Source organism: Sinocyclocheilus grahami, unplaced genomic scaffold (assembly GCF_001515645.1).
Source record: "Sinocyclocheilus grahami isolate Dianchi unplaced genomic scaffold, SAMN03320097.WGS_v1.1 scaffold2189.1, whole genome shotgun sequence".
Classification (NCBI taxonomy): domain Eukaryota; kingdom Metazoa; phylum Chordata; class Actinopteri; order Cypriniformes; family Cyprinidae; genus Sinocyclocheilus; species Sinocyclocheilus grahami.
This window is the reverse complement of record NW_015507368.1, coordinates 24,118-39,444: the sequence shown is the minus strand read 5'-3', so window position 1 is coordinate 39,444 and position 15,327 is coordinate 24,118. Positions and strand designations below refer to the sequence as shown.

Below are 15,327 nucleotides of genomic sequence, written 5' to 3'. Positions count from 1 at the left end.
CACCAGACCCAACAATGCAGATGAGCTGAAGGCTGCTATCAAAGCTTCCATTACACCTGAGCAGTGCCACGGGCTGGTCGCCTCCATGCCACGCCGCACTGATGCAGTAATTCATGCAAAAGGAGCCCCTACCAAGTATTGAGTACATGTACAGTAAATGAACATACTTTCCAGAAGGCCAACAATTCACTAAAAATGTTTTTTTTATTGGTCTTATGAAGTATTCTAATTTGTTGAGATAGTGAATTGGTGGGTTTTTCTTAAATGTGAGCCAAAATCATCACAATTAAAAGAACCAAAGACTTAAACTACTTCAGTCTGTGTGCACTGAATTTATTTAAGACACGAGTTTCACAATTTGAGTTGAATTACTGAAATAAATGAACTTTTCCACGACATTCTAATTTATTGAGATGCACCTGTATGTAGACACATCTTATATTACATATATGCATCTAATATGTATACATATTGTACATGAATTTCTCAAAATAAATATTAAATAGCGCAGTTGTATATATTGACCACAAGGTGGAAGGAAAGCTCAGTTAATAGCTGCCAAAAGGAGAAGGTGAATAGGACCAATCAGATGTAAAATAACGGCACATTATTCAATTCTGCAACTAAAGTTTAATACAAATGATCATTATAGTATGCTGTAAATATTAATCGTTCAGTTACTTTAAAGACATTGTTATATGTTATAACCCAACGTTTTAGGGATTTTTTATAATCAACCTTTCAACATTTAATATTCATAAACATAAATGTGTTTAATGAGCGCCTAAATTGCATACTTTCCTCTTAGATTAATATTCAAAATAACATTTTAATGGGACCATGTTTCCAAATCCTCTAGAGTAAAACATTTGGCCTCAAAATAATTTTTGTAAAAATAATACAATTTAAAAAAAGCATTACCTTTCACCACAGTTAAAATGCTACAAAGCAACCTTTCAGTTATGATTGCTTATGCTTGCAATAAATAAGACATATATTCAAAATGTATGACATTATAGCAAAATGAGGCAATGTCATATAAAACTCTTCAAATTGTAGATGTACTCTGAAAATGAAGAACCAACAGCCATCGCCATTGTTTCTAGTGGAACAAATGTAATAATGAATATGCTGAAGCAGCCATGTGAGGAGGGAGGAGCTAGTCAAATGAAGGCTGACTATAAAGGCTGCCTCTCTCACTCCTTGCCCAGCTGTTGTAGGTTCTTTAAGTCTGTAGATTTCGTGGAGAGACTAAGTATTTGGATCTTATGAAATTGACGGTTTACGCGCTCTGCACCGGATCAAGCGCATTTACGCAGTGCTCGTAGTGTTTAGTCGTTTATAGAGGCTTCTTATTGATGGTTTTTTCCTGGGTCACTCCATTAGGAGTGTGCGATTCACCTGCGGTCGAGCAGCGCGTCATGGATAACAGTAACCTGATGGCGCCTCCGGTGCCGCCACACAAACCCATGCCCCCCCGGCCTGCGCACTGCCACGGGCGCCTGTTAAAGTGCGTGTTTCTCGGGGATGGAGCTGTGGGGAAAACCAGCCTGATTGTCAGCTACACAACCAATGGATATCCAACAAAATACATCCCGACAGCGTTTGACGATTTCTCAGGTGAGTCTTTGGATTCGTATAATGATGCCATTGTAGCGCATCAGTTGCAAACAAATGCACGAACTGTTCATAGAACTAATTTCGGTTACACTTTATTTCGATAGTCCACTTTAGACATTCTATTAACTACAAGTAACTTTGTAACTACATGTCAACTACATGTCAACTCATTCTCATTAATTTGCAACTACATGACTACTAACTCGAAGAGTATACTGTTAGGGTAGGTTTAGGGTTAGTAGAATAAGTTGTCAAAGAAAGTGTTAGACGATATTAAGCAGACAGTCTACTAATACTCTACTAATTGCTAGTTGACATGTAGTTGTAATGTTATTTACTGTTAATAGAATCTCTGAAGTGGACTATCGAAATAAAGTAATACCCTAATTTCACTTTTCCAACCATTTTGTCAGTGACTTTTTGCCTAGAACTCTAGACTTAGAACTCTAAAAAAAATCAGTTCTCCTGAAGTTCACAGGTGTGAACACTGGAACCACAAATACAGTTCATTACTAACTACATGACAGACTTTTTAACCTTCATTTGGAACATTATGTTATAGTTTCAACCCATTTTCACATGTTTTTTTTATTATTATTATTATTTTGTGTAGTGTTCTTCTTAACAAGCATGCTTGTTTAATATTATTGATGAAATCCATTTAAATAGTATTTTGTTTTTTCATGTTTCATCTCTTCATTTGGGTCAACAGAGCCCGATTAAAAAGTCAAATATTTATAAATATTGACAAACCAGTGAGTTCATTCAGAATACAAGATTGTTTAAAACTGGTCTTGATATATTGATACACTGGAGGAAAAAAAATTATATAAAAATAAATGGTTTTATTCAAGTCTAAAATGATTAAACCTCACTGAATCAACTTAAATGCATTCGTTTATACCAACAAAACTATTTTTATCTGGTATTTTAAGGTAATAACTGCAGGTTACCACATTTACAATGTATAGAGAGAACTGTAACAGTCTGAAAATCACTCATAAACTGAAATTCATCAGAGCATGCATGATGCTGAACTCATAAAATATAATATGAAGGCAAGAAATATTTGACCACCCAAGTGCAAGACTGAATTCTGTGACTGATTTTATTAGTTTTCATAAATATAATCGTGTTGACAAAAAATTGGGACATAGCTGTGAAACAGGAGAGAGGTTTCAGGAAAGTTGATTTTTAGTGCCAATTTACTGCACTAACTTGAGATTGTTTCCTTGGACCTGAAATTAGTCAAGTATTAGTCCCTTGCATTCTTAATGGAACCGAAAGCAGTGCTTTAAAACTCACTATATAGTACTATAACATCATTTTCACTCAAAGAAGTGTTTCATCATTTTTGAATGAACCTCAGACAAGAGCCAGTCAGTGGTCAGATCCCACAAGCATGTCTTTGTAATTAGAAAGGCCTTGCGCAATGATGCCTGACCTGAAAATCTGGCCCGTAAAATCCATTGGGTCCACTTGTGGGAATCTGTGAACAGATATTGTGTGCTGGAGCCTGTGATGATGTCACGCTCACTCTCCTGGAACCAGATCAGTGACCTCTGCACTGATTTGAGAGCAGTTACGCAATTCAACAGGTGCCACTTTGAGGGGGGAAGGGGCTGAATTAAAGGCAGATCATATGACGGGGATTTGGAGACAACTCCACAATGGGCACTTGACGAGCAGAACACTTTGAAGTGACAAACCATCACCAGGCCCTCAGTGTTACTGTGTTTCATGAGATCACTGTACTGTGGCATGTTGGAACAAACATTCTCATAGGTTTTAACAGCATGTACAGTCCTTCAAACATGCAAAGCGTGAGATGTTGAGCTGTTTGTGAGCTGCACTAACCCACAAATCTGGGCAGTTGATCTGTAACATGTTCGTGAGGGTGTATATACAATTTTATATTATTATTATTATTATTATTATTATTACAGATTGATATTTAAAAAGTTATTAAATTTAAATAAATCTATATAAAATTTGGTTATGATGGTTATATAAAGGGATTGTATAAAGAGTTGTTGAATGTTGGCAGTGCGACTCATCCTCTCTCTCTCATCCTCTCTCTCTTTTCTCCAGCGGTCGTACAGGTGGATGAACAACCAGTGAGACTGCAGCTTTGCGACACTGCAGGACAGGTAAGAACTTCCACTGCACTGTTTACCTCAAAGAGGAACATCAACTAAATAGTTATTTTTGTTTGGGGGGGGTTGGCATTTCTGTCACTCTCTGAAACCAGGATTTGGAAATTGGATGATAAAGTGATTACACAACACAATCGTAGTAATTAGAAGAGCTTGGCATGGATGCCATACTGTGAGGAAATCGTAAGAGCGAAAAGAACAATCCTCAAGCTATTGGCACTTTAGTTACTGGATCTCCCTCTCTGTTTCGGAGCCATGCAGGCTTGGACAGGGTACCATGTAACCACCGGTTTTGCCTCCAAGTGATGTTTTTGATGCCAAACTTTTTTCAGCACTGATTGTTTTGCAGTTGTGAAATCACTGAAAATTATTTAAAAAGGCCCTTTGGCTATACATTCATTCCGATTTTCACATTGGGATATTATATTGTTTTGTTGATGGGTTTTGTTTAAGGCTTTGAACTTTACATTACATGGGTTACAAATAAATGACTCTGCCCTCTTAGTACATAACCTATAAATCCCTTTACACAGCCATGCAGAGGCAAGCTCAGGCAAACACGGAAACATAAGAATTCAATTACCCAGTTATAATACTGCAGGCTTTCGCATAGTTTTCAAAGAGAAAGAACAAATGCACTTTGCCCAAAGTGGAGAAACAAAGGCTTGCATCACAAAAGTCTATTGCTTTCAGCCTGTTTGGATATACTTCCATTATGTTGTGCAGGTGTCCATGTCAACAAAAGAAAACAGCCATCGTTTGATAAAGTCAATCAAGCGATGTCTGTGCATCAGTAAGTTGACATTAAGTTATAGGGCTGGGCGATATGACTGTATATACTGTACAAATCTGGCATATTCACCTGTGTGTACCACAGTTCACCCAAAATAAAAACCGTAAACCCAAAATCAAAAAATCCAACACCAAGCAGTATTGACAACAACAATGATGATAATTGTTGTTATTATTATTATTATTATTATATTAGTGAGTAATAATAATAGCAATAATAATATGCCATTTCTATCTAGTTACTGTAAAACCTGCTTGCAGTAAGCTACTGCATTGGCTGTTTAACAGTTATTTTTAGGTTACTGTAATTGGTGGCTGGAGCATATTACTGTAAAAACTGAAATGAAACCGTATCAAGCTTTAATTATTCTATACAGTAAATTAATTGTTGTAATAACCATATTGCTGCTATTGCATTCTTTTTTTAATTAAACATTCATTCAAAAAATTCATATTAAAATATTTTAGTAGTACAATCTTTTCATGTACATATTGTATAATGTTTTACATGCATTAAAATAATAATGGTTACACTAATGAACAAATTAAAAATAGATTAAAACACAAATTCATGTGCATTCAGTAAGTTTAATGTGTGACGTGTGAATATGTAAATGTAACAAAAAGCTGCATAAATGTTATTTTATATATTTTATGTATTTATTTATTTGCAGAATTATAGATTTGCCTAGATTCGTCTTTGTTTTTTTTTTCATGTTTCACATTGTTTCTAAATCTTAGCATTTCGTAACGACAAGTAGATGTAGCATAGACAGTGAAAAGGTTTGGCATTCTCATCCGTCAAGATTAATTGGTGTTCTCAAAGTTTTGAGAGGCCCTGCTCTCCAAAAGCTCAACAGATTTATATTTTAATTAATTAATTTGTACAGCATAAATGGGACAGGGTGTGCCAGAGTTGAAAACTTTGGCCGAGTTTAAAAGATTAAAGCAGGCACTGCATGTTCCACAACATGGCTTTGCTTTGCAAGCGCCAACCAACTATAATTTCACGTAATTGCTTCAGGGAATTATAAAACACCCCAAGAGCTAGTTAAATTATTTTATTATTTAAAATAACAACTTGGAATCCCACAAATTATTTTTGAAGGCTTCACAAGGCCTTGTGTTACAAAACACTCTAAACATCAGTAATGATGCTCTTTTCCCTCTGTCTCCACCTCAGGACGAATTCGATAAGTTGCGTCACTTCTGCTACACGCGGACTGACGTTCTCCTCCTGTGCTTCAGTGTCGTCAGCCCCACTTCCTTCCAGAACATTGGTGAAAAATGGGTGCCAGAGATCCGACGCCGTTGTCCACTCACACCTGTGTTACTGGTGGGCACCCAGTGCGACCTACGGCAAGACGTCAAGGTCCTCATCGAACTGGCACGGCGCAGAGAGCGACCCGTCCTGGAAGAGGATGCCCGCACCCTGGCAGACAAAATAGGAGCGGTAGCCTACATAGAATGCTCTTCTCTCACACAGAAAAACCTTAAGGAGGTGTTTGACGCTGCCATCTCCGTCGGGCTCCGACACTCCGACCGAAGAGCCAGACGAGAGCGGAAGGTACACAGTACTGCTGATAAAATGAAAATGCTCTCAAAATCGTGGTGGAAGAAATATATCTGCATACAATAGCAAAGATCCAAGCAATCTTCTGAGGCATGAACAATGTGATAGACTCTTGTTTACTGTCACGCTCCAAGTGGATGATGGTCAGTTGATAACGAATCAACAAAGGACAGTATTGTTACTTTAAGGACAATGTGAATGGTTGCAAAATGTGCAGCTAGCTTCCCAGTAACCAAAGTTTACTGTATGCAGGGTCATCGCTAAAAGTCACGGGATGAAGATTTTCTACATTTGGGCCATTGAGTAGATTCAGGGGCCGTTTACACGACAATGTTTTCAGCCAAAAACTTGAAACTTTTTATGCGTTTTGCCTGTTCGTTTACACGACAACGGCGTTTTGGGGACTGAAAATGCATATTTTTGAAAACCGGTTTCAAAGTGCAAGTTTTTGAAAACGCCACTGTTGTCATTTCCGTGTAAACGCCCAATACAGGAATCTTTGAAAACAGTGACGTCATGCACGTGCGTAGTACGTGCAGTGTTGCCAGATTGGATGGATGATTTCAGCCCAAAAGCTCATAAAAACCCGCCCAAAAACCACCCAAAACTTTAACTGTCAAAATAATGTGATGGAATATGTAAATCAAGGTTTATAAGGGCCATTTTAACTCCTTAAAACAAAACAATGACGACAAAATAATATGAATATAACGTTAGATAAATTTCCCAGGTAAACGGCTCAAATAGCCTACATTAAAGAGAATTAGGCTACCGAACATGAATAAAATATGCAAGCAGACACTGTCAAAACTGCAATCAAGAAATTAACCGATACCCTTGAAACAACATGCATAATTTTCAATGTCAGCAGGCAGAATAGTCCAATTTAAATGCAAAAAGTGCCCAATATAAGTGACAGGAAAAAGCAACGTAATTAGCAGATATTTCACACTCGTTCATGCGCACACCATGACAGTCAAAATGGTGTCATTCATTGATACATACTGAATTATAATCTCTATTTATAATAATTATAATAGATTTATAATAATAACTCTTACCTTCGCTCTATAATTTTACACTGAACAGTCAAAACTAATCAAGTCTAGCAGTTTTCAAGGATTTATCTGCCAGATTGGATGGATGATTTCAGCCCAAAAGCTCATAAAAACCCGCCCAAAAACCACCCAAAACTTTAACTGTCAAAATAATGTGATGGAATATGTAAATCAAGGTTGATAAGGGCCATTTTAACTCCTTAAAACAAAACAATGACGACAAAATAATATGAATATAACGTTAGATAAATTTCCCAGGTAAACGGCTCAAATAGCCTACATTAAAGAGAATTAGGTTACCGAACATGAATAAAATATGCAAGCAGACACTGTCAAAACTGCAATCAAGAAATTAACCGATACCCTTGAAACAATGAACAATTTCAATGTCAGCAGGCAGAATAGTCAAATTGAAATGCAAAAAGTGCCCAATATAAGTGATAGGAAAAAGCAACATAATTGGCAGATATTTCACACTCGTTCATGGGTACACCATGACAGTCAAAATGGTGTCATTCATTGATACATACTGAATTATAATCCGACAATAAAAAAATAAAAATAATGCGCTTACCTTCGCTCTATAATTTTACACTGAACAGTCAAAACGAATCAAGTCTAGCAGTTTTCAAGGATTTATCAATCTGGACCGTTTAAAAGATAAAGGGACAGGATCGTATAAACAGACATATTTAGTTTCCGTTTTGATTAATTAATTCAAATGTGCTCTGATTTCGGAGTTGCAGTGATAGAGCCTCGTGTCATCTCGCTCCACAATAATTCATGTTTTGAGAGTTGAGTCACTCTCCCACTCTTTAACTTATATTTAGGCATTGCGATTACTTGAATATACAGTCATACTACATTCAAAATCAGTTACGTTATAAGTTATTACGCTAAAAACTTGTCACTCATAAATCAAAACATCTGTCTGCTGAGCCCTCGTGATAAGTGCGGCTGTCGACGTTTATATCAGCGTGTGCGTGTGCGTGTGTGTGTGTGTGTGTGTGTGTGGTAACGTTGTGATGACTGATTGGATGCAGTACATGCACACTTGGGCTTGTTTTTTAAACCATTAGCCTATGCAATTTCGGCAAACCAGCCGAAATTTTGTCCACCCACACAATCCAATTCAAAACCGCCCAATCTGGCAACACTGAGTATGTGTTAGGTATGTAGACATGCGCAGTATGTGTCGATTTTAAAAGTATCGAATCGATATTGACCATACTGCCTTGAAAAATATCGGTATCGTATCGAAAACAAAATAAGGGGTATCGCCCATCCCTAGTGTAAACACCCAAACGATAATCTTTGAAAACGGTGACGTCATGTGCATGCGTAGTACGTGTTAGGTATGTAGACATGCGCAGTATGTGTCGATTTTAAAGGCAAGCGCGAACAAACATGCACAACAATGCCGGAGTACGTGGTAGGCCTACTGTTGTTGCTGTTTAAGAGTTTGCTAACGCTTCTTCAACAAAGTGTGTATTTACTTCACCAATATTACAACCAACAGCGGAGACGCATCATATACACACGGCAACAGGTACCATTTCTAATATAGTCTATTTTTCCACTTAGAAGCTTTTTTTATGCACCGAATTTCTTGATAAGTAAATAAAATTAATGTTTAAAAAATGCACTTTAGAATCAATATTTTTATGTGAGGATCGATCCTTTCGATACAACATCAGTATCGAAAGTATCGATGCTTAAGGATCGATCCGCCCATCCCTACTCTGCAGTGTGTGTGTGTGTGTGTGTGTGTGTGTGTGTGGTAACGTTGTGATGACTGATTGGATGCAGTACATGCACACTTGGGCTTGTTTTTTAAACCATTAGCCTATGCAATTTCGGCAAACCAGCCGAAATTTTGTCCACCCACACAATCCAATTCAAAACCGCCCAATCTGGCAACACTGAGTATGTGTTAGGTATGTAGACATGCGCAGTATGTGTCGATTTTAAAGGCAAGCGCGAACAAACATGCACAACAATGCCGGAGTACGTGGTAGGCCTACTGTTGTTGCTGTTTAAGAGTTTGCTAACGCTTCTTCAACAAAGTGTGTATTTACTTCACCAATATTACAACCAACAGCGGAGACGCATCATATACACACGGCAACAGGTACCATTTACTAACAAGGTGACAGCGCCAACTACTGGCCTGGCATACGTAATAGTTTTCACGGATGTGTAAACGCAAATCGGTTTGAAAATGTTGCCGTGTATATGTGAAACTTTTTAAAAACGCAAGGGAAAAACTTTTCCGTTTTTGACCACATCGTTGTCGTGTAAACGTAGCCTTGGAGGGCCTTATTAGCCATGATTCCATCCATGTATTGTCATACAAATTTTGGGATATTGCATAAACACTTGATGGAAATGGCATAAACGGTGTGCCTAAAATCTTCCAATCCTCTTAATTAAGGTTGATATTTCTTTTTATTCAATAAGAAAACATGCACATAAACTACAATGGAAACACTGGCGAGTAAATTCCTGGTTGTGCTACAAAAAAACTCCAGTGCCTCAACAGATCATGTGACTGGACAACTGGACTAGCCAGTGGACCAATTTCATTGCACACCATCTAAATTACTGTGAGCCAGATTCTGTCATCAAAATGAATATACCTCCCAGAATTGTCTCGTACAACTGCATTCCCACCATCAGACATCAGTCTCAGGATGCAAGATAACATGACAGCATTTGTTATTGCGTTTCTTCAGAGGCACAAGTAATTTATTATGTAGGAAAAAAGGAGTCACAGGCTTTCCCAGTTGCTGATACTTTGCACCAGTTTCCCAGGAAGTAAACATGGGATGGAAACTGCTTCATTTCCAAATGTTTTCTGCAATATTCCAGTCTAATTCACAACTTTAAATGGAAACATAGCTACAGCGACCCTTCATCGCAAAGCCTGGGACAGAGTTCCCAGATGTGACCTCTTCCACAGCCAAAACCCTCTGATTATGATTTTTTTTAAATCATCTACTGCTTTTATTTTTATAATCAAATACAATGCCACTGTTTCTATTTATTTACCCATGTCTTCTACCTGATTCATGCATGTATGAACATTGTGTCCACATGCTAATGATGCTAGCATCCTAACACTGGTGATTAAGCCCCCTTTTGTTTGTTTAACCTCCATGCCTGAGGTAACAAAGGCAGTCCTGTGGCAGTTTATGCCCACTCTAAGTGGCCTTTCTATCCCATCACGCTGAAGTGTTCAGTCTGTAACTGAACCTACTTGTAACTGTAGTCCACCTTATGATCGTTTTGAGTGTAACTGCAACTCTTCAGTTGAGTTCAGTGAACTCTTGTGTACTGTTAGTCACCGAAAGGTTTGACCTATTATCCATAACGCATTACCTTGTTTGCCATACCATATCTTGTGAACCTCTATTGCAGTCTTTGTTTGATTTGATCAACACTGATGTGCCATGTTGTAAAAACTCCTAGTACAAGGTTATTTGGCTATGTGTCCTCCTGTTTAACGTGCAGTAATGGAGATGATCAGCCAATGAAATGTTGGATTTGCTTCTCATTATTCAGAAGCCCAATCAGAGTCATTCAGTCAGAGATCTGCCACAAACGTCAGAGCCCAACAGTAGGGTTCAGGAAGTAAAAATCCCATTTATTTTTTCCCTACGTCTCAATCAAAATTAAGATTCTTCTGTACTTTGAAGATTTCTGTAGAGTCAATATTTTAACTGTCAAATTCCTCATTTTTTTAAGATGATACATTTTATATAGTCAAATCAGCAACACAGTAGTGTGCAGTTCATTCCTATTTCATTTATGTATTTAGCCTTTTTCTTTAAGCTGCAATGTTTGATTTTATTATTTTAAATTATTCTTTATTGTAATTATTGTTGTATTATTATTATTTTATTTTTTCCAATAAATTCCAATTGGGAAAATGAATTGGGAAGATACTTCCGGAACCAAGGCCTTACAGAGCGGTTGGTCACTGATGCGTTCCGTACAGCCACACATCCAGAAGTGGCCTCTGTTCTTTATGTACTTTATTGCCGCCGTGATAACACTATCAGGGTAATCTACTTTTAGATTTGTACATTTTAAGATTGCATGTAAATCAATCTTCCTCCTATAAACACTCCTGTTTATGGTACCGTGTGTATTGGTTGCTGACTGCTATCCATGTTTTCCATGGAAAATAAATGTGATATTAACTAAAACCTGAATGTGTTTCTTTCAGATGTACTGTATGAGTGCTTGTAGCTACTTGCATTGCAGTTAGCATTCAATCACCTACAGCAGCAATTAATAATTTATGACCAGGAGCATATTGAAGTATATTGGGTCGGTTTTGCTTTTATGTTGACTTTAAACCGCAATACCTCAGTGATAGAAAATCTTAAAAGAGTGGATTCACAAAGTGTTGATATGAGAAGGAACATTTTAACATTTCAAAAACACTTATTGCGCTTCCTCGCAAGATGTTATCAGAGTAGTAACTCTCATGCTACCCGATCAAATTACATGCCAAATAACTAAAGTAAATCGCTAAACCTGCTCATAGCACATGACTTGTTTTGCCTAATACGGATAGTCTATTCTTGATTGGACCGGTCTAAAGCAGCAAGATTCTGCACCAACTGGAATTCTTCCCAGTCTTTAATAAGATTGCATGTAAATCGATCTTCCTCCTATAAACACTCCTGTTTATGGTACCGTGTGTATTGGTTGCTGACTGCTATCCATGTTTTCCATGGAAAATAAATGTGATATTAACTAAAACCTGAATGTGTTTCTTTCAGATGTACTGTATGAGTGCTTGTAGCTACTTGCATTGCAGTTAGCATTCAATCACCTACAGCAGCAATTAATAATTTATGACCAGGAGCATATTGAAGTATATTGGGTCGGTCTTGCTTTTATGTTGACTTTAAACCGCAATACCTCAGTGATAGAAAATCTTAAAAGAGTGGATTCACAAAGTGTTGATATGAGAAGTAACATTTTAACATTTCAAAAACACTTATTGCGCTTCCTCTCATGCTAGTAACTCTCATGCTACCCGATCAAATTACATGCCAAATAACTAAAGTAAATCGCTAAACCTGCTCATAGCACATGACTTGTTTTGCCTAATACGGATAGTCTATTCTTGATTGGAAAAAGCAGCAAGATTCTGCACCAACTGGAATTCTTCCCAGTCTTTAAAAAGTGATACATACTGTAGCTAGCTGTTGACAGCCAGACAGAGAACATGAAAAAACATGAGGAATATGGGTGTTTGTGCAATAGAAATGTTCTATTTGGAACGTTCCGTGCGAAACATTAAATGTTTTATGCAAAAATAAAGGTAATTTTTGCTTTGTAATAACTATAAGAAATCTGACTGGCAATATTAGCTATCTAGCTAAGCAGTATAGAGTAGGTAAAGTTAATAGAGACAGCTTCTAAAATGTGCATTAACATTAATAAGTCTTTGGATAATTTGCAATATTATGAGAAAAATAAAAATGAATTATTGGATTGTTAAAACCTCAATGCTAATGGTTGTAGTTTATGCTAATTCCAATGTGTATTACTACTATTTTACAATTAAAATCAGTAGGTTGAGTATTCATTATTTTAGAGTTAGTATTTTTTGTTTTTGATATTGGCTTGATTTTAAATGTTATGCATAACAGAATTATTTGAGCTGGAAGACTTTGCTAGAGCAGGTCACTGGGCCACATGAAAATAAGATGCTAAAAGGGAACTTGCAGACATTTTTCTGGTCCAACCAGATAAAATTCTGATTATAATTATGTATGCAACTGTCTCACAGTAACCCGTCATTAAGAGGCTTTGTTTTGTCTCTCAAAAAAAACAAAACAATAGGAGACCCAAACACACATCATGTGACCTTGGTGTAACCAATGCTTTGTCAATCGTCTTTTCACACATCTTACATAATTTCTGGGAACATTTAGGTAACTGAATGCCTGATCTTTGACATATCCTGAAATGGATGTTGGGAATGAGTAATGACGGCTTGACGTCATGGTTGGATTCTGTCACTGTGGTCACAATGGCAATAATATGGTTCCAGAGATGACCGGAGTTTAACAGCAAATTGGTGCAAGTCCTTTCTGCCTGTTGAAGTGATTTGTTCTGGAAGATTTGTTCTGTGTGTAATTTTGCACAGCCTGAAGTCCCTTGTAATGTGTATGTGATGCAATAGGTCGGGGGCCCTTTAGCAGGAAAGCTGATCGGATTAAATCCAAAAGCAGTGTGGTCTCATTTGAAACACTTGTTACTGACACAAATCTGCTTTTAATGTACGTCTGGAGGCTTGAGGGCATGTTGCTTAAGATAAATGAAATCTCATTACATGCATAGTGATGGTTTCTAAATACCACAAAGTTTGTTTCTAAAGGCCACATCATTTCCTGCTAATTAGTGGTGTTTGCAAAGGCAAGCATCATTATTAGAATCACTCATATTTATGTTTAGGGGTTTAGAACAAAAACGTTAAATCAAAAGGAAATTTACTCGCATTGATATCGTTCCAAACCTGCGTAACTTTCCTCACTGGAATGCAAAATTAAAGATATTTAGATGAAAGATATTTTGGCTCAATTTTGCATTCAAAAACATGAGACTCAGGGCTGTGGAAGGAAAAAACTCAAGGTCTAGACATGTAGTTTTTAATACGTTCAACTACTTTCAACAACATGAGACACTGCAGAAGATGCTAAACGCATGTGCAGTCATCAAACGCGTATGTCCATTGCATGTTTACATAGGAAAACAATGGAAATATAGTGCAGTGATATGCAAAAATGTGAGATGCAGGGCACTTTTTTTATTATTTCAACTTCTTTTAACTTAAGCTGCATTTTTACAATGCAATGTCAGCAATGAGACACTGCAAAGGACACAAGTGCAGTGGTCAAGCATGTCCGTCTATCGCATGCTTACATAGAAAAGCAATTTGAACGTGAAACGCAAAAATGTGTTTTATGACATACGTCATTGGTTTTTGTGTTCTGTAACCATCTGAAATGTGTAAAATTTAAATATTTCTGTCATGACAATTCTCGGAGGGATTGGCATGGTAATGTACATGACAATAGCTGGGTTTCCATCCAAAGTTGCGAATTTAACTTATTCGCAAAACTGGAATATCTAACATTTCTGGGAGGCAATTATACAGAAATACTTTGACAGACTTTGCTCGTGCATTTCCGAATGACCATAACATTTCAGATGCTGTGGAATGAGATTGGTCCGCTGGTTAGTCAGGTTTTGCCATCCCAAAGTCACATTACTTTTTTGATATGCTTGGAGGAATTTATTTGCAAAACGCATTTCCATCTCCCATTATTCGCATCAACCCTTTTTCGCACAAGTAAAAAACCACCTCAAGCGAGCGTAAAAACTTTTTGGTGAATTAAGCGATTTTAATTTGAAATTTGGCTCCCAAAGTCACATTACTTTTTTGATATGCTTGGAGGAATTTATTTGCAAAACGCATTTCCATCTCCCATTATTCGCATCAACCCTTTTTCGCACAAGTAAAAAACCACCTCAAGCGAGCGTAAAAACTTTTTGGTGAATTAAGCGATTTTAATTTGAAATTTGGCGTTTCCATCACTCGTTTCTCATGCAATACTTCAAAATGCGCATTAAAGGGGTCATATGGTGTTGCTAAAAAGAACATTATTTTGTGTATTTGGTGTAATGAAATGTGTTAATGCGGTTTAAGGTTCAAAAAACACATTATTTTCCACCTACTGTACGTTATTGTTTCTCCTCTATGCCCCGCCTTTCTGAAACACGTCGATTTTTACAAAGCTCATCGGTCTGAAAAGCGAGGTGTGCTGTGATTGGCCAGCTATCCACTGTGTCATGATTGGCCGAATACCTCAAGCGTGTGACGGAAATGTTACACCCCTACCATACTGTGATGATGCCCTGTCAGGCCGGAGCGATGATTCAAAAACATGAAAGCCCATTATAAACGAGGCATTCGTTGCATCCAGTGGGGACATAATTATGGATTATAATAATTTATACTGTCTTTTTACGCATTGCATCGCGCCACGTAAACATAAAACCATGTCTGCATTTGTGATCAGAGAAATGACAAACAACAAGC

At 37.2% G+C, this 15,327-nt stretch overlaps 1 protein-coding gene across 1 annotated transcript; it reads left to right on the top strand.

Annotated features, from left to right (window-relative positions):
* The first annotated feature begins 1,225 nt into the window (after window positions 1-1,225).
* On the top strand, window positions 1,226-6,516 carry LOC107574345 (rho-related GTP-binding protein RhoU-like). Its single transcript, XM_016260785.1, has 3 exons — window positions 1,226-1,620; window positions 3,712-3,770; window positions 5,752-6,516. Exons 1-3 carry the CDS (start codon window positions 1,359-1,361, stop codon window positions 6,205-6,207), a joined length of 777 nt encoding a protein of 258 aa, XP_016116271.1. The 5' UTR covers window positions 1,226-1,358; the 3' UTR covers window positions 6,208-6,516.
* Window positions 6,517-15,327: the final 8,811 nt, after the last annotated feature.

Bases quoted from the DNA above. Each gene is read 5' to 3' on its own strand.
- LOC107574345 (XM_016260785.1), top strand. From the start codon at position 1,359: ATGGTTTTTTCCTGGGTCACTCCATTAGGAGTGTGCGATTCACCTGCG. The intron at 1,621-3,711 runs GTGAGTCTTTGG...TCTTTTCTCCAG, and splicing joins AGCGTTTGACGATTTCTCAG to CGGTCGTACAGGTGGATGAA. The intron at 3,771-5,751 runs GTAAGAACTTCC...TCTCCACCTCAG, and splicing joins TTTGCGACACTGCAGGACAG to GACGAATTCGATAAGTTGCG.